Here is a 24,524-nt window from a genome sequence, read left to right as displayed (position 1 = left end):
AGTGCTCCTTGGAGGCCAAGATGTCCAAACTTCATCTCTCATACTTTGGACATATTGTCAGGAGGGACCAGTCGCTGGAGAAGGATATCATATTTGGTAAGGTGGAAGGTCAGAGAAAAAGAGGAAGACCTCCAACGAGATGGATTGGCCAAATGGCAGCATTGATGGAGTCAAGTGTGGCAACAGAAGTGAGGTTGGTCCAGGATGGGGCAGTGTTCCATTCTGGTGTGCCTAAGGTCACTGTGGGTCAGTACAGACTCGATGGCACCTAACAACAACAACAACAACCACGAGGATTGTTGTTAAGTGCTATTGAGTCTGTTCTGACTCATCGCGACTCCTGTATAGGCTTTCTGAGGAACAACTGGTGGGTTTGAACCGCCTACCTTGCAGTTAGCAAGCAGTTCAGTGCTTATCCTACAGCACCACACCGGGACTAAAGGTTAGAATGGCCATTACCTAAAAAAGAGAAGATTTTGTGTAAAACAGATTTACATGTGGAAATTTGAAAAATGGACATGTTAAATTTGAGCTGCCTGTTAAACATCCAAATGAAGATACCAAGTAGCCAGACTGGATTTCAGAGGGAGGATGTAAGCCAGAGATCACTTGTTCTCTCAGTTTGTCATACTGTGGTAGTTTGCATGTTGCTGTAATTCTGGAACTATGCTAAAGGTATTTTAACCACTAGCAGAGTCACCCACAATGGACAGGTTTCAGCTGAACTTCCAGATGAAGACCGAGTAGGAAGAAGGAGAGAAGGACTACTTGTGAATATTTAGTCATTGAAAACCTTATGAATAGCAGTAGAACACTGTCAGCACCGGAATATTGTCAGATAATAGTGCCAGAAGATGAGCTTCTCAGGTTGGAAGGCACTCAAAATACAACTAGGAAAGAGCTGCTTCCTCAAAGTAAGAGTTTTTCGTGATGATGCGAATGAAGTAAAGCTTTCAGGACCTTCATTTGCTGATGGGGCACAACTCAAAATGAAAAGATGCATGTGTAAACATCCATTAATAATCAGAACATGGAATATATGCAGTATGAATATAGGAAAGCTGAAAATTGTCAAAAATAAAATGGAACATCTATATCCTGGCATTAGTGATTTGAAATTGACTAATATTGGCCATCTTGTATATGACAATCACATAGTTTACTATTGAATTACTATGACAAATTGAAGAGAAATGGCATCACATTCATCATCAAAAAGAACATATCAAGATCTGTTTTGAAGTACAGTGCTGTCTGTGATAGGAGAATATCCATAAGCCTACCAGGAAGAACAGTTAATACCACTATTATTCAAATTTATGTACCAACCTCTAAAGCCAGAAGAATTCTATCAATTTCATCAGCCTGAAATTGATCAGATATGTAATCAAAATGTATTTATTGATAATTACAGGAGACTGGAATGCAAAGATTGAAAACGAAGAAAGATTAGTAGTTGAAAAATATGACCGTGGTCATAGAAATGATGCTGAAGATCACATGTTAGAATTTTGCAAGACCAATGACTTCTTCATAGTAAATACCTTTTTTAAACAACATAAAAGACATACACATGGACCTCAACAGATAGAATGCACAGAAATCAAATTGACTACATCTGTGGAAAGACATGATGGTTAAACTCCAAGTTGGAACTTTTTGTTAAGAAAAGATTGGATGAAATCAAATATATGATTGTAAACAGGAAAAAGGAGAGGACTAATCTAAGGTATACTAGTAGTAAGAGGTTGGGCAGATGATGAGGATCCAGTAAATGAGGCTGATAAGTTAATGGGGTAGAAGAAAAATGTAGTGGCCTGGGAACTAAGTTAATGTACTCTAGGTAGGAGAACATGATCAGTTGTGTCATTCTGCTGATCCTAAAGATGACTTAGAATCAACTTTTGGATTTCACAACATGATATTTCCTCAGTGACCTTGATAAGCAGTATCTATGGAAAAGAGACTTGAAAACTTTGATTGCAGTAAGTTCAAGAGAGAATGATAATTCTAGAATAGCTATAATAAAAAGAATAAGAAGTGTTGGCAAGGATGTGGAAAAATTGGAACCTTCGGACATTGCTGGAAAAGTAAAATGGTGAACCACTTTAGAAAACAGTCTAGCAGTTCCTCATAAACTTACACATAGAGTTACCACTGTTGTTAAGTTCCATCAAGTCAGTTCCAACTGTGGCAACCCAGGGTTTCCCAGACTGTAAATCTTTCCTGGAGTATGAAGTCTCATCTTTTCATATGACACAGCTTTTCCACTCTTAACAATATTCACAAGGGAAATGAAAATGTGTACACTACTGTTTATAGAAACATTGTTCTTAATACTGAAATATCCATCAACTGATGAAAAGATAAATTGTGCTATATCCATAGAAGGGAATAGTATCCAACATAAAAAAGGAATGAAGTGCAGACACATGCTCCAACATAGAAGAACCTCAAAAGCAGTATGCTAAATCAAAGAAGCTAGACTCAAAAGGTGGCATATTGTATTATTCCACTTACATAAAATGTCCCGATTAGGCAGATCTAAAGAGATGAAAGTAGATTGTTGGTTGCCAGGAGCTGAGTGAGGAGGGAGAAGGGTTAGGAAATGGGTGCAGAGTTTCTCTTTAGGATGATGAAAAATGTCCTGAAATGAAATAGTGATGATGTTTACACAACTCTGATTATACAATGAGATTTAAAACAATTCATGGAAAAATTGAAATAAAACATAATGGAATTTTCCCATGAATTGTTTAAAGTCCCCTCATACTGAAAACCACTGAGCTGTACATTTTAAAAGGATGGATTTTATAGTGTATAACTTAATCTCAATTTTAAAAGAACAAGGCTAGTTGCAGTGTAAAATCTGGAACCATAACTGTTGAAATTTTTTTAACTCTTGTATTTAAATCCATTGGTCTAAGAAAATAAAAAAAGACTAGAAGAGAGGAGTTGAAGATGATATATATAGACACCTCTTCAACTGGAGAAGAAAAAAGACTTTTCCTTCTATACTCTTCCAGATAAGTGAGCTCCACCAAGGCAAAGACTGTTTTATTCCTGTCTACCTCACAGGCCTACTCCAAGGACTAGCACGGAGGTGTTGCTGTTGTTAAGTGCCATTGAGTCGGTACCAACTCACAGCGACCTTGTGTAGGGTGTCCGAGGCTTTATGTCATCACGGGAACAGAAAACCTCATCTGGTGGACTTGAATCGTGTACCTTGTGTTTTGCAGGCTAGTGCTTAGGCATCTGTAAATATAGAATGAATGAATGAGAAAATAAAAGAGTTAAAATGCTCCCTAGATGGGAAGGCCCTTTCTTCAGCACAACGCTGGTAGTCAGTGGGACTAGAAATAGCAAAGCGTGAGAACCCTCATACATATGTGTAAGATGACCACTGCACCATGAGTTCACAAGCTAACTGGAGGGAAAAGAGCATAAACAGATAAAGAATATAAAAAGCAATCTGAAGAGAACAAACAAGATGGCCGATCGGGTGGAAGTGTTGTAAAGAGCTCTGCCAGCAACAACACAGAATACCTGACCAAACAGGCTCAGGGAATGGTCCCAGAACTCTGAACTACATATAAAGGAATATTTAGAAGGTTGGAAGGCTTACAGCTGGGGGAATTTGTGGCATAAGCAAGAAATCCATTGCTCTCTAGTTCGGAACGTTCAGCTGCTCCAGGAGCCACCATCTTGATTGAGACCAAGAGGGGGAAAGATCGGAGCGGCCACAGACACCTGGCATAACTGCTGAGATAAAGGTGTGAACATGGAGAGGGGGAGCAGCTGAGGACTCTAGATTCATGGACTAAGAAGAGAAGGACTAAGAGCTGGTGGCCAGGAGCCGACTTACAGAATGTGCCCTTTGGAGATGTAAATTATTATATATGCCTGAGTGGTTTTTTTGTTTGTGGTTTTTAAAAAACTAAAGTGGACAGAGAGAAATACTGTTAACTGATGGTACATGGTGAGGATTATAATCATTGTAATAAAACAAGGTATATGATTTGTTGAATATAAAACTGATGATATGCCCGGTGAACTTTCACTCAATCCACAATAAAAACCTTAAATTAAAAAAACCAAATAAACAAACAAAAAGCAATCTGATAACATAGTCTGTCAAACCAGTACCTGCTCTTTAAGACTGTTGTAAAAGTTCCTTAAGAATATGCCTGTAAATTTCTTACCAGTGTGCAACACATGCAAATCTGTAATTTAATTATATTTATACATACACAATAAATTTTACAGATGTATTTATAGCCTACTTTGTTCCTAAAGAATATTTTCTAACAGGTGTACCATTTTTCTCTTCATTTCTACAGATTCCAAAATACAGTTCCTTTTCCTTCCCTGTCTCTGATATGTATGCTGCATTACCCAGCTACATTGCAAGACAGATCCCAGAACAGCTTGTTCACACCTCTTCAAAGGATATTTCCTCTCCTGAGAAGTAAGTGATTTCTTGATGATGAGAAGTGGGACCAAAGAATGAAAGTATTGTGAACTAGCTTGTCTTTCCTTTATTAGAGGAAGAAACTGGAGACAGGAAAAGGGCTTTGTTGATCTGTCAGAACCCCTTGGGCCTCCAGGATTCTATGAAAATAATGTACATATAAGATAGAGACCTGAATTTTGGTAAAAAGGACCACTTCAGTGCAAGGTGCACTTCCTGCTGTCCTTAAAGGCCTTAACCTTTATTCCTAAAATAGGTCAGTAGAAGGAGCTGTGGTAATGTAGTGGTTACGAGTTGGCCTCCTAAACTCAAGGTCAGCAGTTCAAAATGACCAAACATTCCACAGGAGAAAGATGAGGCTTTCTGCTCCCGTAAAAATTTAACAACCTTGGAAACCGTATGCAGGGTCACTATGAGTCTGAACCGACTCCACGACACACCACCACTAACACCAGTTTTGTGAGAAACATATCTTTTTGCTCACAAACCTATGTACCAAAGTATTGTACAGTAAATAACTGGCCCATTCTTGTATGATCAGGGCAAGAGCTTATTCCATCTTGTCAAAGAGCAAGATCTAAGAATAAGATTGCATCTTTCCACCCTTCTCTATTCCAGGCTCTAGTGCCACTTAACAACCTTCTATCTCCACCTGAGTCTTTTCCATGTCCTTCTTTTTCATCTGGGGGAATAGGTAAGGGATCTTCCCCCACAGTAGCCAATCCTATGGCAGTTACCTAGGCCCTTTCAGTGCTGCATAGCTTATCGAGAATAGTCACTATGAGCCAGAACTAACTCAACAACACATAACAACAGTCTATGGATTTAATCCTGTTTAGGAAAGGGTTGTCTCTGATACGTTAATTGGACAGGATTATTATAGGGTGTATCTTGAATCTACCTCTTGAGATACAAAAGAAATTAAGCAAGCGAAGCAGAGATGGAGAAAGAGAGATGTGAACATGCATGAAGATTGCCCCAGGAGCAAAAGCACAAGGACCTTCTTCCAGAACCAAAGAGAGGAAGTCTTCCCCTGGAGCCAATGCCCTGAAATTGAACGTCTAGCCCTCTACACTGTGAGAGAATACATTTCTGTTTGTGAAAGCTATCCAGTTGGATTTCTGTTATAACAACACTAGAGAACTAAAGCATGTGCATTACTTCATTAAAAATATGCTGTTTTCAAGGTTCATCCATATGAGTATTTCATTCCGTCTTATGGCTAATAAAAAAGAAAAAACTGCAGGGATCGAGTTCTTTAATGCAGTACTTACGAATTTGACACTTATTCTGTAGATAAAAAAGAACCTGTATTACTAGTGGGAATGTAACATGATGTAGCTGCTTTCCTAGCAGTTCCTCATAAAGTTAAGCATAGAATAGCCATGTGACCCATCAATTCTACTCCTGGTTACACTCGTATCCAGGAGAAAGAAAAACATTCCACACAAAAACTTGTAAATGAGTCTTTATAGCAGCATTGCTCTTAATAACCAAAAAAGTAGAAACAAATCAATGGCTGATAGATAGATAAACAGATTTTTTAAATGTGGTTTATTCATACAACTTAATACTGTTTATCCATAAAGCCCTGATACATGCTGTAACACGGAAACATTATGTTAAGAAAAAGCCACTCCGGTAGAAGAATTTATTTTAATCAATTTTTAGAAAAGACAAATACATAATTTTTCGATATTGTCTCCTTGCTTTTCAATACACTTTATCCATCTGTCAAGCTTTCATATTCCCATACTAAAAAATGTTTTAGGCTGAGCTGCAAGCCACGAGTATGCCACTGTCTTCATTTCTTTATTAGAGGTGAATCTTCATCCTCAAAGGGCTACTTTCAGGGGACCAAACAGGTGAAAGTCTGATGGAGCAAGATCAGGACTAATAGGGAGGATGCTTTAACACCTCAAAATGATGGTTTTGCAGAGTTTTCACAGTGTGGGCAGAGGTGTGGGGATGTGCATTCTCCTGCAAGATCACAACATCCTTATATAGCAGTTTTCTGCATTAATCCCAAATTTAGGCTTCAGCTCTTCAGTGAGCATATTACTGTCATGAGCACTGTTGATGAACTTTTTCCTGATAGTGTCCCAGTACTGGCCCTCGAGAATTCCAGGAAACTGTAAGCATCAATTTTCTAACTTTTGAGCTTTTTATTGGTCCGTTTCCTGAAAATAAACGGCAAAGCACAGAAACATTCACCTATTTGATCCCCTGAAAGCAGCAGCCCTTTGAGCATGAAGATTCACGTCTCATGAAGAAGTGAAAACAGCAGTGCATTCAGGGCTTGCACCTCAGCCTAAAACACTTTTTAATAAGAGAATACGAAAGCTTGTTGACAGATGGACAAAGTATATTGAAAAGCAAGGTGATGGTGTTGAAAAATGATGTATTTTTCTTTCCTAAAAAAACTGATTAAAATAAATTCTACTGCCAGAGTATAGATAAATTTTGACTCAATCTTATATATTATTTCATTATATGAAGTGCCCAGAGTAGCCAAATCTTTAGAGAAAGAAGGAGCCCCCTCAGGGTACAATGATAAGCACTTGACTGCCAACCTAAAGTGGGTAGTTGGAACCCAGCAGCCACTCCAGAGGAGAGAAAGATGTGGCCATCTGCTTCCATGAAATTTGCAGCCTTGGCAATCCTATGGGACAGTTCTATTCTGTCTTGTAGGGTCACTAAGATTCAAAATCAACTTGGAAACAGTGGGTTTGTTTTCTTTTCTTTTAATAGAGACCAATTAGATTAGTTCTGCCTAGAGCTGGGCAGGTTAGAGGGAAACAGAATGACTGTAATGAGTACTGGGTTTCTTATGAGGTGATGACTATGTTTAAAATTGATTGTGGTAATAGTTGCACAACTCTGAATATACTAAAACCCATTTAACTGTATCCTTTAAATGAATGAATTGTGTAGTAGGTGAATTGTATCACAATAAAGCTGTTTTATTAAAAAAGAAAAAGAAAATTTTGCTGCAGTCAAATTCTAGAATGTCATTCTAAATCATTTGAAATTTATTCTATAGATAAAACTGGGGAAGCTAAAGGTGAAAAGGAACTAGAAAGGTGATTAAATAGGTTGATAGATGCTGAATGCTTATAACAGTGTTTGGCACATAATTAGGACTCCTTAAATACTATTAGTCTTGTTTTAGGATGTTTACTCAGTGTACATACCTACTCAGTAGATAACAGATTAGAGGGAGTTGAGATTGAAGCAAGATCAATTAAGAGGCAGTTATAATCCAAGAAAGAGTTGGTGAAGCCAAAACTGTGGTAATGGGAATGGATTTGCAGTATCATTTCAGGAGAGTAACTTGTTGGTTGTAACACTAGGAGTTTTCTCATTGGTTGAGAATTTATCTTCATTTATTCTTGACAGAAACTGGACCTCAAGAAGTCAGGCTTCACGTCATGAAGAGCATGTGCAGAAGATTCGTCGATTTCATGAATCCCTGCACCGGGGAGATGCAGTCTTGACAAGCGATGACAAGCCAAGTACATTGCCCGTGACCTCCAATACCTCCCTTCTGACTTCTCTCAGGTGAGGCCTTCTACAGGAAACCATAGTGGAGCACAAGGTGGATGGGCAATGGCAATGTGCACCATGCTTTTTCCATCCACCACCACTTCTAGGCGAGGGTCAGGATAAGGCTCTCATGCAAGTTACGTCATGGAGCCGCACAGAATTCCTCATAAATGAAGCTGAGCCTGGGGGCTTCCATTCCATCAGAAGGCTCTGTCACTGCTTCTATAAACGCAGGAACTTTAGGTTGTTCATCAAAACTTGCTAAATGAAACTTAGAATTTAAAAAATTAAATATGGAAAAAAAAAAACTTTATTGTGGATTGTGTGAAGGTTTACAGAACAGATGGTAAGTTTTACATTCAGCGACCAAGGCCTGAGCAGGCATGCTGCAGAATTGGTGGCATGGAGCACACGAGCCTGAACAACAGGAGCAGGCATGCAAGGTTCCCCAGTGGGCATCCAGTTCTTCTGGCAGGTGGGCACACACACCACAGATCAGCATCCCTAAAGCCACTTCCAGGCGCATTGTGTAGATAGGCCCAGCAGGCAAACACACAGTAGGATAGGCCACTGGCTCAGGTGCAAAGAACTGGAGGTTGGAGGGAGGATGACACAGATGCAAGATCCAGATTCAGCAGAAAGAGAGAGTGACTCTTTCCTGTGTGTCCATTATATTGGGGGCAGGCCACATTCTCAAGGAAACATCATTTCAATTGATTGGCTTCTCATAGCCGGTCATCATAGAGTTAACTCTGTGATACCAAACAACTAGAATTCTGGCCCAATCGACACAGAACATTAACTGTCACAGAATTATAAAATAGAAACATAGAGAAGAAATAAAAGGAAGACATTTTAAGAAACAGAAGAGCCAGGAAAAGGAAAGATGAAAAGAGAGAGTAGTAAAGAAAGATCAAAAGGGGGGAGAAGGGAAGAAGAGGGGAAATGAGAAACAGAAGAAAAGTAGTAAAAACAAAAATGGAGATAGAATAAAATGCAAGGGAATGGAAGGAGAAGTAGGAGGAGAATTAAAACACAAAACCAATAAAAGAAAAAACCAAACCCCAAAGACACAGCACGGAGTGCAAGAGTTAAAGGAAATAGAGGATCTCAGAGTAGCTACTGCTGCCTTCTCCTTCCCTCTCCATGTTTATTACCTGGTTTAAGAACAACAGGGACGTGAATACTTTTTCTCTTGAAGGAAGATTATTTCAAGTGAAGTATGCCATTGAAGCTATAAAGCTTGGTTCTATAGCCATTGGGATCCAGACAGCAGAGGGTGTATGCCTAGCTGTGGAGAAGAAAATTACCTCCATGGAACCCAGGAGCATTGAGAAAATTGTAGAGATCGGTGCTTACATCGGTTTTAATTGCTAAAACCACAGTGGAAACACAGACCCATTGCTTCACCTGCAGTGAAACAAGGACAGTGGAGAGCATGTCCAATGTGGCTTTAGTTTGGAGAAGACTTAGATCCACGTGCCATGTCTCTGGAATAGTGCTATTATTTAGAGCTGTTGATGAGAAAGGACCACAGCTATTTTATATGAACCCATCTGAATCTAGTACAGTGTGATGCTCGATCAATTGACTCTGCTTCAGAGGGTGCCCAGAGCTCCTTGCAAGAAGTTTACCGCAAGTTTATGACACGAAAAGAAGCCAGAAAGTCTTCACTCATCATCCTCAAGCAAGTTATGGAGGAGAAGCTAAATGCACCTAATACAGAACTAGCCACAGAGCAGCCTGGCCAGAATTGCCACATGTTCACAACTTGAAGGGGTTTTCAAGGACATTTAATAAAGTATGATCCTGAGAACTTCTCTGGAACAATTTCAGTTCTCCTAGTTACCCTAAACTTTTATTTCCAACTCTTATTCTTTGGGAAATCTCCAGTGTATGTGCATTTTCAATGGTGTCGTTACATAAAGGCAGCTGTGAAATAAAGAGAACTTTCAAATTAAAAAAAAAAAGTTAAAGGAAATCGAGATAAGTACTGTTGATGGTACATGGAGGGGATTGCAATCGTTGTAATGAAGCAAAGATTTAATGTAAAATTGATGATCTACTTTGTAAACCTGCACTCATTTCACAATAAAAAGTTAAAAAAAAAAACAAAAAACTTAATAACCACCCTCACATCTGTTTTACAACCATATGTACAGCCGTGGTTCTCAAAATTCAGTATTTATTAGAATCACCTGAAGAGCTTATTACTGGGACGCTGATTACTGGGACCCTCCCCCACAATTCCTGATTCATTAGGTTTAAGATTGTCCCTGAAAATGTATATTTCTGCAAGTTCCCCAGTGATGCTGATACTAGATACTAGTCCTAGAAACTGGCTTATGAGAACCAGTGCTGTAAAGAAATTCTTATTAAATGAAGATGAAACAAAATCCTATCATTTTCATTACTTCCTTTGGCTCTTAGAACCATAATACAGAGCCACATTTAAGTCACAGCAATCCTATGAGGCCAGCAGGATCAGTATTAATAACTCTGCCTCACACATGAGAAGATTGCAGCCTAATGTTTATAAGTTGATATGCCATGACAAGACCAGTGGGTTTGCATATTTTTAAAATTGAGCACGTTTACATTTATTTGCATGTTCCTGTAGCAGGTGTTTATCCATGTGGCATAGACCGGATTTAGATACAAGTAATGGGGCTACATTCATTCTTACCACTCTGATTTGATAGAGTTGTGGCCTTCAGTGATAAAATAAGTATCAGTTTTACCCTCTCATTTAATTTGAATTTGGCTCTGAGACACAAGCCTGTTCATAACAAAAGGAGAGGAAAGAGAAAACCTCAGTTCACTTTACAGGTATGTAGTGTCTGTGCTGTGCCAGTTGTACCAGGCACCCTGAGAGATGTAGAGAAGTTTGAGATACTGTCTTCTATTTCCAGATGTTCATGGCCTAGTTAGGGAACCTGATAAAATTAAGGAGAAATCTAAGAGAAGAGGTTTGATGGAGATGCCAAGAGTGAAGGGGTTTAAGGGAGAGGTGGCCCAGTGATTTGAGATGATAGAGTTTTGTTTTTTTTTGTTTTGTTTTGTTTTTTCTCCAAATACCTGGTTTAATATGGACTTATTTTGAGGAAAAAAGGTCCCAAACATCAGGCTGTTCACAAAAACAACCCACAGTATCAACTTTAGAAAACAAATCTTAAGACTATTACACTATTTTTCTAGAGGATGAATTTGACATGCCAACTCTCATTCACAAAAAAAATACATTGTTACATTTGTGTTGAACAGCCCCACACAGTACTTATGTGGGGTATAACACATATATTTCTAACTCAAAGCTGTTCTCAAGTGCTACCCAACTAAATGAGATTGCCTGTGCAATTAGGGAAGCAACTTCTGAACTCATATATGAATGGAAATAACTGTACTCCCTGCATAACAAGAGATTATTTTGGAGACAGATGATAAAAACCATACATCCTTTTTATTGTTAAGTCAAAGAGGTATCAAAATTAAAAGCAAAAATTACAGGGTAAGACTTAACATAACTATTAGGAGCGTCAAAGGAAGTGAAAATGGGACCAGGCGCAGGGCAATATGAATGAATGAACGCGGGAAGGACAAGGATGGGGAGAACAGTGAGCATGTGGCTGAAGAAACTAGGGAAGAAGATCTGGTGAAAAATATGACCTTAGACAAGCGCCTAGGTAAAGAAATAATGGGGTAACATTTCTAAGCCCCACTATGTGCTTAAGAGTCATCCTCGCCATTGGTGCTGTCTCTGTCATCCTCTCCTTCCTCAGCCTCTTTTTCATCATCCTTGATCAACTCCAGCTGGTCATCCCCCCGATCTTCATTATCATCATCATCCAGTAGGTCCCCCTCTTCAGCAGAGTCATCTGCAGCCCCCTCAGACTCCATCTTCACATTAATCTCATCTTTCTTCAGGAAGCTGCTGCTCTGCTCCTCTTCGGATTTATCATTCTTCATCTCTACTCCTTGTTTGCTTTGCTCCTTTTCAGTTTTTTCTAGGCTTTCCAGTAGAGAATCCACTTTTTGTTTAATCTGGGTCAACTCCTTCTTAATGGTCTGAAGGTCATCTCCTTTCAATTTTCCAGACTTGGAAGAAGATCCCCTCTGTCCATTTTTAGAATTGAAGCCACTTTTGCCCCTCCGTGAGGTGTTTCCTGATACATGCTGGCGTTTTGAGGGCACTACAGCACGTGCAATACGAGGAGGAGGACGAACACGTGCTGGATAGCTGTACATCCTGTCATAATAATCCCGCTGAAAGTCATAGTCCAAGTCAAAAGAAGAGCTGAGTAGAGGGGACGGAGAAGGGTGTTCTGGTACTGACCCGTACATCTCCGCTGCAGATCGTTTCACACCTGCTTTTCCTCTGTTCACTTTTGGCTCTGCAGCCAGATTAATATCTAAAACCTGGCCAGCTATCATTCTGACACCCTGTTCTGCCACAGTAGTCCGGGCATTTCTCTCATTAACATACTGAACAAAGACAAAGCCCTTATGAACAGAGCAACCTACCATTTTGTTGTACTTTGAGAAAATTGCCTCCACATCAGATTTCTTGACCACCAGAGTGTTGAGATTTCCAATAAACACTCGGGAGTTCTTAGAGCGAGGGTCTGTCTTGTTGGTAACATGGTGTTTTGACAAGGTTCGTCACACAACTGAAAAATGTAGCTGAAGATCAAAAAAAATCTCAATCTTAAAACCAGGTCCTGGTTTTTCAGAAACAATTAAAAAAAATAATAAAACACCTCTAAATTTGCCATCTTCCACACCAAGTTGCATCATTATGCTTAAAATGCCATTATAAAATCAATTTTGGAATGGGAATGTGTGTGTTCTGGAAAGGTAAGGGAAGGGAGTTTAAAAATCAAAGCTGAGCTCCAGTGAATAGGGATGGGGTTCGTCTTGCTGCCCAGGAGGGGAAAGGGAGAAGAGATTCGTTTATGAATCTCCTTCTCCCAGGTTCTACGTGAAGAAGCTGACCGCTCGTCTTCGTCTCTTCACAAAATGGCCGAGATGATAGAGTTTTGAAAAGAAGAAATAGAAGCTACACTTTAAAAATTGAATGCAATAGGGGCAGAGCAGGAAGTGTCCTCAACTCAGATTGTAGCCTGAGCAGAGGTGTGAGGCAAGAATGAGCCTATGGGGACAGAGCCCACCTAATAGCATGGAAAGAGTACAGGTTTGGAGTCCCAGATTGTGAGTAGCTACATGCTACTACTTACCCTGAACAAATCACTCAAATCTTCTGAATCTTAAGTTCCTTGTTTGTAAAATAACTGGTCTCACCAGGTTGGCTGAGACTTCAACAAGGTAATGTATATAAAAGCATAAAATGGGAAACCTACATAACTGAAGTTGAGGGTAGTGCCACTGGAGAGTGGAAAGAATGAATGTAGCCCCATTAATAGTGTGTGCCCATTTATCCACTCAACATTCATTTATTTTGTTCCAAACACTACTATGTACAATAGATACAAAGAGATCCACATAAAGCTCACAGGAGCTCAGGGGAGACAGATTCAGAATAAACAACAGATATGACTAAAGTGTACATAACTGTGAAACACAGAGGAAGGAACCCTTAAACACATTTAGAAGGTCAGGGAAAGTTTGCTTTCAAGGGGTCACTTGCCTGAAAGATCAGGAATTGTTATGAAATAGAAAAAACACTGTTCTCCTCAGTGGAACCTCCTCCTGTCAGAAAGGGTTAGTGAAGGCTGGGAGTCTGATCAAGAATGGCTCCCATAAAGGAGGTGGCATTTTTGCTGGATGTTAGGAGAAAGGAACCATGTTACTAGATAGAGTGGGCAGAGATCTGTCCCTGGCAGTGGGTTGTGGGTAGAGGAGTGATGTGTTTGTTGATGGATCTTCAAGTAAGAAGTAATAATATCCAGGCTTAAGTGGTAGATCTTGGCTCAAGTAGTGTCCAGGGGACATAAAAGATGCTTGTAACTAATGTTGAATGATCTGCTTGTGCTCTTTCCCTCTCTTTTCTTACAGGAGGAATCTGAGTGAGCTAGATCAGATCCAGCAGTACTTCAGCCAGAAGCTTGCCAAGCCTTTCTTACCCCTCAGCCTTCATCCTCATGCCACCATCTTGCAGAGCCAGGAGAGCCATAGAGACCATCCTAGGCTAGGAACCAGGAGCCTAGACCCTGAGAGTCAGTGCATCCTGGAGAAGTCAAATAACCTGGTGCTGCAAGTCAGCTCCTTAATCACAGGTATGGCTCAGGACCCTTCGATCAGCCACTGTAACACACAGAGACCAAAAGCTTGCACCATCTTCCTCTTAACAGAAAGGACATGATAGTATGGCACAGGGAGATGAGACAATGAAAGGCATTAGACCAGAAGCAGGAGGCCTGGGTCCTGGGTCCTTTCTGGCCTAGTCTTGCTGTTTGGCTCTGAACATATCCTTTCTCTTCTTGAGCTTCATGTTACTCAAAACCAGAGGAGAAGATTAAGTCAGTGGTTCCTCAATCAATATTAGTTCAGAATCTCTGGCACTCGGGTTTTAAAACATCAACTACAAATATATTTAAAGTAGTTGTTAAAAATCAGCATTTTTAACTAGAATCCTCAGAGGATTCTGGATGTTGGTGGTCCAGAGTCCACTCTTTGAAAACCACCATTATATTTCTCTTTTTGCCTGCATATTGGAATTACTTAGGAAGCTGTACCGTAATAGATCAGTTGTATCAGATTCTCTGGGGGTGGGACCTATGCATCAGTATATGTGTATATATTTGTGTGTGTGTGTATATATTATACATATATGTGTGTGTGTGTATATGTATATATATATATATATATGTATGTATGTCACCAGGTAAGTCCAGTGTGCAACCAAGGCTCAGACCACTTTAAAATAAGTTTGTCTGAGTGTAACAAGTACCTGGGATACTTATTTTAAAATACAGATTCCTGGCCGTACTCCATCCTACTGCATCAGAACCCAGGGTGGAGACTGGGAATCTATATCAAGCAAACTCTGAGGAATATTGCAAAATCAACCAGATTGACATATTTAGCCCTTACTTGGTTTTCTAGCAAAATGTGTAGATTTCTCACAGGGATGGATAAGTTCCATTTTCTCTGATGAAGTGGGGAAAGATAGAATACCACAGTTGATACTAGATACAAGTCTTCTTCCTACCCAGATACCTAACCTATTGTTATCCAGGACCCCAGATGCATACTCTGTGTTTGGCTTTCACTTCCTTTCAGCTGTTTATGGAGCACGAACTGCCCCAAGCACTACTCTGCTACTTGTTGTGGGAAGATGATGTGGTGAACACAAAGGCACTATCTCTGCCTTCATCAAGCTTATACTCTATAGTCCCTCTAACAAACCCTCCCCCCCTCGAAAGAATGCATAAGAGCAAGACAGGGAGACTTGTTTGAGGGTAAAGGTAAAAGAAAAGGTCCCTTTAAAAAGATATACTAAGAAAGAAACAACTGAAGGATTGAAGGTGGAGAGCCTTGAGGCCGCACTTGGGAGTTTAATCTTTATATCCTGGAAGAAAATGGTGAGATCCCAGCAAGGGATGACAGATGAGAACTGATTTTCACCAGGCCAGGATGAATTTGGAAAAGGAGAGGTGATTTTGATTAGTGAAGTATTAAGAAAATGTTTATGTGCCCTCTGCCACCACCATGTGTACTTGAAGAAGTGGATACAAGTGAAATCTGAGAGTAAATCACTGAGTTGAGGACTTCATTTATGCACCATCTGTGTGCTGAGCCCTTTGGTGGGCCTTCATGAATCACACAACATGGGTCAGACTTATGGACACTGCCTTTCAGAAGCTCAGAGTTTGATAGGGAAGCATACAGAGAGACTATCACATGGTTGATATTGTTGAGTGTGTCAAGTTGGTTCCGACTCAGAGCAACCCTGTATAGGGTTTCTGAGGAGCAAATGGTGAGCTTGAACCATCAACCTTGCAGTTCAAACCAACCTTGCAGTCTAACTCATTAACCCACAGTGCCACACCAGGACTCCTATACATGGTATCATATTCTTTAGTGCTTACTTATAAAACAAAGCCTATAGCAATCCCATCCAGCTAGTACACGGGTAAGGCTCAGCTGGAGGAGGTGCAGCCGACAGGGCCTTGAAGGATGAATTGATTTGCAAAAGGCAGGAAGACTTTTCCAAGACAGAGAAAGTAGTTCAGGCCAAAGGATCAACATCAATGAAGTCACTTCCTGGATCTTGTTCCTATTTGAAAGAAGGAATTTGCATTTTGAGACAACCAGTCACTTCCTTTTAAGGTCTGAAAATTGTCAGTGTATTAAACTCAGCCAGCACATCTCATAGGCTAAGCACTCTGTTAGGTACTTTGAGAAAGATGTAACCCCTACCTTTCATGAGTCAAATTTGCCTCCTCATTCATTTTCCCCCTCAATCATGTGAACATCTTTCCTTTACTAAGCCCATTTATTTATTTACTTCCTCCTGTTTCATTCCAAAAATAATTAGAAGTGACGAGCAGCTTCCATTTAAGTTCCTGTCTCGTAGCGTAGTGGTTACGAATCGGGTTGCAAACCTCAAGGTCAGCAGTTCAAGACTACCAGCTGTTCCACAGGAAAAAAATTAGGTTTTCTGCTCCCGTAAAGATTTACAGCCTCCATCGCTATGAGTTGGAACCGACTCCATGGCACATAACCATCACCACCATATGTGCCACCTGTGGTATGCCCACTTATTTTATATATTTGCTATCATAGAATGTGGGCAGTGTTGTAGTTAAGTGTTGTCGAGTCAGTTCCAACTCATAGCGACACTAAATAGAGGTTTCCAAGACTGTTCATCTTTAAGGGAACAGAAAGCCTCATCTTTCGCCCTTGGAGCAGTTGGTGGACTTGAGTCATCAACCTTCTAGTTGCTTATAGTCCAGTGCTTATCCCACAGAACCACAGGCATTAATCATATTGTAAAGATCACAGACTCAAAGAGGTAGTTTGTTCTTAATCACAAGTGACACTAGGGATTTGAACCCAGTATTGACCCACGTCAAAACCTATATTCTTTCCAACACCGAGCTGCCCCCACTTCCTCTGGGAGTGATAGATATTTCTTGGTTTATAGTTTCCGAGTAAAATAGTTTTAATAATTGTTATCAAATAGCTAAATAAGTATATTCTCATTTTGCTTTTTAATATAAGTAATTACTGAAGTTAAAGGAAGCATGAACATACCCGCCAGGACTCCCAGCTCTTGAGAATTCCAGAGCATGACCAGATAGTCTCTGAAAGTGCTTCCACAGATGTATCCACAATTATAAATAGATTAGGTTTTGGTCCTCTGATATTAGAATAAAGTGCTAGAAATTGGAATGCCTTGAATATAGTTTCACTGACTCTTGGGTAGATTAACTATCTTGAAGATTTGTTCAAAGTCTAGTTGCAAGGATATTTCTGAAGTTAGAGGCTAGTGTCGGAAACGTGAGTAATCTGTCGTCCAGTCTTTTAATAAGAGTGATTATCTGTTGCTGTTCAGATCTGCAGACTATCACCAGAAACTCTCAAGCATCTCTGAGTTCTCACCAAGCCAGAAGTGCAGGCAGCGAGGTCACCGCCCTCCCAGATGCTCAGGACACGGAGGCCATACGAGAACTAAGTGGAAATCCACATCACCCACTGGCAAGAGCTTCAGATGGAAACACAAATTCCCCGCCTCTCCCTACACGTGAAGGGACTCCAGGTGGAAGGGGAATGCTTCATCAGGCTCTGGGCACCCAAAACGGTGCTGGCTCACTGGTGTGTACAAGGATGCAGAGCAGTGAGGACACAGAGGCAGGCCTGGCCTACAGTGATGAGGACTATGAAGAAGACATCATTGAACCCAGAACTCTAAATGAGATCACCACCGTAACAGACAAAACCAGCCCCTGGTCCAGTTTTGTGTCAGACACAAGTGAGGTCATTAGTCCTCAGCCTAAAGAGGTACAGAGAGAAAGTCCCTCTTGTCCTTCTTCAGAGCCTTTCCCAAGGGAGGAACTCCAGGTCAGAAATAGCTTTCTCTCCAGCCCAGAAAGGGCTGTTACTACCCACCTGCCTGGACAAGGTTCTCCTAGCCAAAGTCATGTCCCTTGTGAGATTGGCACCTCTGAGGCCAGAGTTGAAGAGCCTGCCACAGCAAACCCTCAGCTCATCCCACACTTGACACGCTCAGAAGCCCTGCAGAGCAATACCTTTGTTGGATGGAGCTCATCAAGGGCAGGTGAGCAAAAGGATACCAAGCCAGAGTCTCAGGCTGAGAATGAGGCTGTTTCCAGTGAGCTAAGTGACTCTACTGACAGCTTTGAGAAACTCTGTGTACACCTAGCCTCCCAGACCAGAAGAAAACACGAGAAGAGGCCACCTACCGACTGTCCTGCCATCAGGCAGAAGCAAGTGACAACTGAACCAGAGGTTTCCACAACGCAGAACCTCCTGTATCCTTTGATGTTTCCTACAAGTAGCTCCATAAGCCGTCATTTTGGCTGGTGGTGCTTAGACTAACTGAGCATGAGTGTCAACATGAGCAGTGGCCACCCTCATGTAATGTTCTGAGGGACATGGGAAGGCCCTTCCTTCAGAAGACTCACCTGTACTGACAAAGTGCTTACAATTCCACCATGGCACAGCCTTGTGTGGCATCCCATCTGTTGTTGGATTTAGGTGTTGGTAACATCTGCATTAAGGAGCTCTAGTAGCTTAGTGGTTACGAATTGGGCTGCGAACCACAAGGTCAGCAGTTCGAAACTACCAGGTGTTCCGCGGGAGAAAGATGAGGCTTTCTACTCCCGTAAAAATTTACAGCCTCAGAAAACCTGTACAGGGTCGCTATGAGTCAGAACCGACTCCATGGCACATAACAACAACAACAATATCTGCATTAACCAGCTGAGCTGGATTTCCCTGATTAGTCTCTGGAGCATTTTACCACCTGAAAACAAGGCTCTAGATCCAAGGGATGCAATCATTCATCCTAGTTAAAATCAAGGCTTTAAACTGGTTCATTCCAGTTCAATCCCCTAGCTACCACCCTAGGATACGCTGAGTCACAACCTACACTTTAACAAGCTCCCCAGGTAATGGATATATGAGTCACCTGGGGATCTTGTTTAACTATAGATTCTGATTCAGTATATCTGGGGTAGAAATGGGAATTTTCAGCAGGAGGTTGAATTGGAATGAACCAGTTGGACATGCTGTTTAAAAATAAAAATGGAGAACACAGGGGAACAAAGAATACTATCAATGAACATTTACTCTGTGCCAAAACACATATTTTATATTCAGTTATCACAGCAAATATTTAAGATAGGTGTCATCATTTCTGTCTTTCAGGTGAGGAGATGGAGGCTCAGAGCTATAGAACTCTGACTTGCTTCAGATTTTTTTTTTTTATTGTATATATGAGTAAGCCCAAAAGTAATGCTGCAAAATCACAGGAACCTTTATTAAATGAAAATATCAAAATGTAATGCTATCCACCATCTTAGAAAACTTCTGAAGACATTCCATCTCTCTGACCCTTCGTGGGAGAATTCTTTACTCCTTGATTTACACCATGTCAAAATGGCAACTTTGGCATCTTGTTGTTATGTGCCGTGTAGTCGGTTCCGACTCATAGAGACCCTGTACAAGGTTTCCGAGGCTGTAAATCTTTATGAGAGCAGAAAGCCTCATCTTTCTCCCGCAGAACCGCTGATAGTTTTGAACTGCTAACCGTGAAATTAGCAGCCCGATTCGTAACCACTACGTTACCAGAGCTCCTTTTTGGTAACTTAGGGAGACTCAAGTCATGTTTCTTTCAAATGTTCTTTGAGTTTGGGTAACAAAAATAAGTCTGATGGGGCAGAGATCAGGACTGTAGGGTGGATAGAGTAAGGTTTTCCAATAAAATTGTCATAGGGCTGCCCTGGCAAACCTTGAAGAATGGACAAGTGAATTGTCCTGCTATTTAAAAAAAAAAAAAATCAGCATAACTCTCCTGGCCTTTTTCTCACTAATGCAATTTTCAGTTTTCTTAAAACTTCTCATAAGCCCCAATGATCTGATAGTACTATTTGAGAAAATGTGTCAAAATTGTTGTTAAATAAATGCTTTTGAATTTGTTCCAACTCATAGCAGGTGTGTATGGGGATTCCAAGGAATGGCTGGTGGGTTTGAACCACCAACATGATTAGCCTTCCAGTACGTACCCTACAGTGCCACATCAGGACTATCAATATTACCCCTTCTGAATCCAAAAAAAAGTTGCCATAACCTTCTGAGCTGACCTCTCTGATTTGAATTCATCTTTGAGGTCTTCCCAATCATCCTTAAAACATTTGATTCATCTAAAAACTGTTGTTTTATGTGGGGCAGCATTCCCCTAAACTTGTTGCAAAGCTTCAATGATTTGATAAAAATTTGACATTAGCCCTAACCTTAAAATCTTTTTTTTTTTTAAGCATCATAACGAAACTAAGACAAGTATGTTTAAGCACTTTGTGTTTAGAATACACCATTGTGTATTACATGTATAAACTGGAACCCTAATAGCAATACTTTACTTACCCTCACCTGGAGCCCTGGAGACCGAGGTGGAAGTCCCCAACATGGCATTGGTAATGAAGAGAAGGAGTATCTGGCACCCCCAGTCTCCCTCCTGGAAATGCAGACTGGCGTGTTAGAGGGTCAGGAGGACACTAGGACCACCAGCAGTGCTCACCGCTGTAGCCTAGTCAGCTGTTCAGATCTCCTCACCTGGAATCCCAGCAAACAGGTCATTACTGTTAGATAAAGCACCTGCTTTACTGAATAGCAGCACTTTCTCTACTTCGATTCTGGGGGACTGCCTGCTAGACCCTTGCAGACCCTACTACTGATAACTTGAGTGACTTTGGGCATATAGTTTAACCTCTCTGAGCCTCAATTTGTTCACCTATAAAAGGAAGACACTAATAATCCTTTGCGTACCAAACTAAGCTCCCAGTTTAGGGTTCTTTTCTGTTTTTCTGTGACCTCAGCACCAGACAGTGCATATTAAATGTAGGTTGAACTATCACAGCTTCTTGGAATTCTTGAAAAGAAATCAATAGACACAAATACCATTCGGATGTGATTCTCGATGCAGGACAGAGAAGCCTAAGAGTAGGGCGTGCGGGCTCAGCAAGGGCTTTGTGGCAGCAAGTGGCTGGAGGAGCACTGAACACAGCCTGCCTCCTCTGGAGCCCTGTCTTGGTTGCTGGCATGACTGCAGTCAATGTGATTGTGCTCAAATTGGATAATGAGTAGAAGAGTGCCACACTTCTTGAGTGCTCGCCATGGGTCAGGAACCATTCTAAGCATTTAACATGTATATAAACTCATTTAGTCCTCAAAATAATATGTACTGTTTTATCCATTTTATAGACAAAGAAATTAGGGTATAAAAAGTGAACTCTCCTGAAGTGATTTTTCTAGTAAGTTGTAGACCTCATTGGAAATTAGTAGAGAATGCAAGGTCAGGGTTGGGTTTTTTGTTTGTTTTGTTTTCCGCCTGAAATGGAAAACTTGAGTATTTTCATAAACTGAAGGGAAGAGCTTAAAGTGAAAAGGTGACTATGGAGCTTTGTAAATTTCAGAGGGAGCAGAAAGCCTCATCTTTCTCCCATGGAGAGGCTGGCCAGCTCAAACCACAGACCTCGTGGTTCACAGTCCGGAGCTTATCACATGACACCACCATGCTCGACTGTGGAGCAGAACCCTCAAAGAGGCTGTGGTACTGGACTGAGGAGAGGTTCAGTGCTACAGGCACCTCACAGCAAGGATCTCAAGCTCCACCCCCATATCTAGAGGACACTTAGGAACTTAACCCAAAGCAGGGGTCCTGCTGTAGTACTGTGGACTAATGTGCTGGACTGCAAAAGCCATTTGAACTGCCAGGTCAGCTGTTCAAGCTCCCCATCCGCTCCTCAGGGTCGCTATGGGTCAGAACTGACTCGACGGCACTTAACAACAACCCAAAGCAAGGAATTTTAATCATTCAGTAAATATTTATTGAGCATTTGTGTTCCAGGGCCCTGGTGTGGCACTGTAGGACTCAACAGCACAACAACAACTAAACAAGGTTGGTGGTTCAAACCCACCAGCTGGAAACCCTATACAGGTTTGCTATAAGTCGGAACCAACTCAACAGCACTTAAAACTGCAACAACAACTGTGTTCCAGGCACTACGCGTAGTGTGCTTAGGTGGCAGAACTACAACTATGAACAGACAGTTCAAAGTCTAGCATAAAACAATGATAGAAAACCTGATTTGAACAGGAACAAAAAATTGGAACATCAAAAGAATCCTTTCCTTCCGAATTTAAGCCAAATTGAATCTGTTTTGACAATAAATTTTGTAAAGCACTGTGTGCTCAACACACTGCTGGGTGCAGAGAAGTGCAAATACGGTCTGTGCCTTCTAAGACTCACATTCAGATTGGGTGCATCAGCTATGACTACATGCACTTCTTTTCAAATCCACGTGTGCACAGCCTTCATTTCTGCATGTGAACAGAGCTACCTATAGGACATGCTCTCCTCCAGTGTCAGGTATCTCCCACCAACCTAAGACAGCCCCTGGAGCCACCTTTCTACTCATATTATCTGATTGATTTCCAAACAGGTCCATTTTTGGCCAACAGGCCAAATGTATCATTTAGCATTTGCTGCCTGCCAGCTCATAAAGGGCTGTAAGAAAGGGAGAGTAGTCAGGTGACTGAAGGAAACAACAACATATCTGCCCCCTGAGAAGCTTAGAGAATACCAAGGGAAACAGGATCATACCAATAATTAAATATTATCCTGTGCTGCAGATCATGCTCTAAGATATGAGGAAGGTGGAATCACTGCAGGCTAAGATGAGTATGATTTACGAGTGGGCAGGGCTCTCCAGGTAGGAACCATGTGAGCAAAGGATTCATGAACAGAAATCATCAGGAAAAGAAACATGACTGGTGGTGATTGAGGACAGTAGAGACACTCGTCTGGCAGGATGATAAGCTTCTGGGTGTGTATCTCCCTTAACGACTATTATAGCCCAGAACCCATTGTGGTACCCAACTTCTTTTTGCCTCCCCAGCAGCTGGAGGCCTCCCTACGGATGCTCTCACTCTCTGCAGCTTTGCCGCCACCAGCAACAGCAGATCAGGTAAGAGAAGAGTCAGCTGACCTCACTCTTACAGAATCACTGTCTCTTCCTTTGTGAAAGTGTACGGAATGTAGAATGGCTCTGGTCAGTCTTTGATGAGAGGCAGCTATAATGATCACTCTTCAATCTTATACTGTGTGCATGGCAGCTATAATGGTCACTCTTCAATCTTATACTGTGTGCATATATTGTGGGCCCCAACAGTGGGCAAAAATCTCAGGAAAAATGAGGAAGAGCAAAAGGTAAAACTGGCATGTGGAAGAAACAAACACTACAGCAGCATAAAAGTAAGAGTTGGCTAAGGAATACATCCTGAGTACTGTGGGAACTCCGGCTAAGCAAACACAGGCATGAGCAGAGAAGTGTTTACTCTATATCAGACATTGTACTGCATGCTGAGCTTATAATGGTAAATCAGACACTTAGGATCTCTGGCTTCATGAAGCACAAAGTCTATTTGGGCATCAAGTAAACAAAAAATATTTTGAGTACTGTTGGTTCCCACTCATGGAGACCTTATGTACTACAAAACAAAGCATTGCCTGGTCACTCACCGTCCTCACAATTGCCACAGCCACTGTCTGTTCATCTCATTGAAGGTCTTCCTCATTTTCACTGACCCTTTACTTTACCAAGCTTGATGTTCTTCTTCAGGAACTGGTCTTTCTTGATAACATGCCCAAGGTACATGAGACGAAATCTCATCATCCTGGCTTCTAAAGAGCGTTCTGGCTGTATTTCCAAGAGGAAGTTGCCATAGAACAAAATCATGTAGTCTACTTAAAGTAATAGCGAAAGAGGTTTATTGATATAAAAAGCTCAGAAAATGTTTTCACACACACATACAGGAGGTTTATTGAGGGATAGAGACAGTTTGGACATTGAAGATGTCCAAATAAAAATGGCCACTCTGCCAGACAATGAGGATGGAAACATTTTTGTACAGTTGTAACAGGAACTAAAAGTTGCAAAATCATTATTGGCTAAAAGACTATTGGTAGTGAAAGGCAGAGGAGTTGTTGTTAGGTGCTCTTAAAGACTTAAAGAATGAAACACTGCCCAGTCATGTGCTATCTTTGCATTCATTCATTGCGAAGCTTCAGCACATTGCTGCTGCCACTGTGCCAACTCATCTCACTGGGGGTCTTCCTCTTCTTTGCTGACCTACTACTTTACCAAGCATGATATCCTTTTCTAGGAACTGGTCCCTCCTGATAATATGTCCAAAGTATGAAAGACCAATTCCCGCCATCCTGGCTTTTGAGAAGCATTCTGGTTGTACTTCTTCCAACAACTCAAATGCTACAGTTCTTCTACTGTCTTCCTTATTCATTGTT

The 24,524-nt window shown here is 41.0% G+C and overlaps 2 protein-coding genes and 1 pseudogene across 2 annotated transcripts in view; 2 read left to right on the top strand and 1 right to left on the bottom strand.

Annotated features, from left to right (window-relative positions):
- Window positions 1-24,524, top strand: part of C2CD3 (C2 calcium-dependent domain containing 3) — a 173,686-nt gene that overhangs the window by 128,702 nt on the left and 20,460 nt on the right. The window contains exons 28-32 of the mRNA XM_006875430.1: window positions 4,341-4,468; window positions 7,871-8,032; window positions 14,030-14,250; window positions 17,535-18,483; window positions 23,076-23,187. Coding sequence (XP_006875492.1) covers window positions 4,341-4,468; window positions 7,871-8,032; window positions 14,030-14,250; window positions 17,535-18,483; window positions 23,076-23,187 — 1,572 coding nt within the window. The remainder of the gene's footprint in view (window positions 1-4,340; window positions 4,469-7,870; window positions 8,033-14,029; window positions 14,251-17,534; window positions 18,484-23,075; window positions 23,188-24,524) is intronic.
- On the top strand, window positions 9,164-9,814 carry LOC102821654 (annotated as a pseudogene).
- On the bottom strand, window positions 11,744-12,655 carry LOC102830185 (heterogeneous nuclear ribonucleoprotein C-like; the record flags this gene model as incomplete). The annotated part of the gene is made up of 2 exons (XM_006875428.1): window positions 11,744-12,311; window positions 12,351-12,655. Coding segments are annotated over 2 exons (873 nt in total), but the record flags the coding sequence as incomplete, so codon positions are not given.

The sequence above is a fragment of the Chrysochloris asiatica genome, unplaced genomic scaffold, assembly GCF_000296735.1.
Source record: "Chrysochloris asiatica unplaced genomic scaffold, ChrAsi1.0 scaffold00326, whole genome shotgun sequence".
Taxonomy (NCBI): Eukaryota; Metazoa; Chordata; class Mammalia; order Afrosoricida; family Chrysochloridae; genus Chrysochloris; species Chrysochloris asiatica.
Note: the sequence above shows the minus strand (reverse complement) of the source record. Positions and strands in the feature narration are given on the sequence as shown.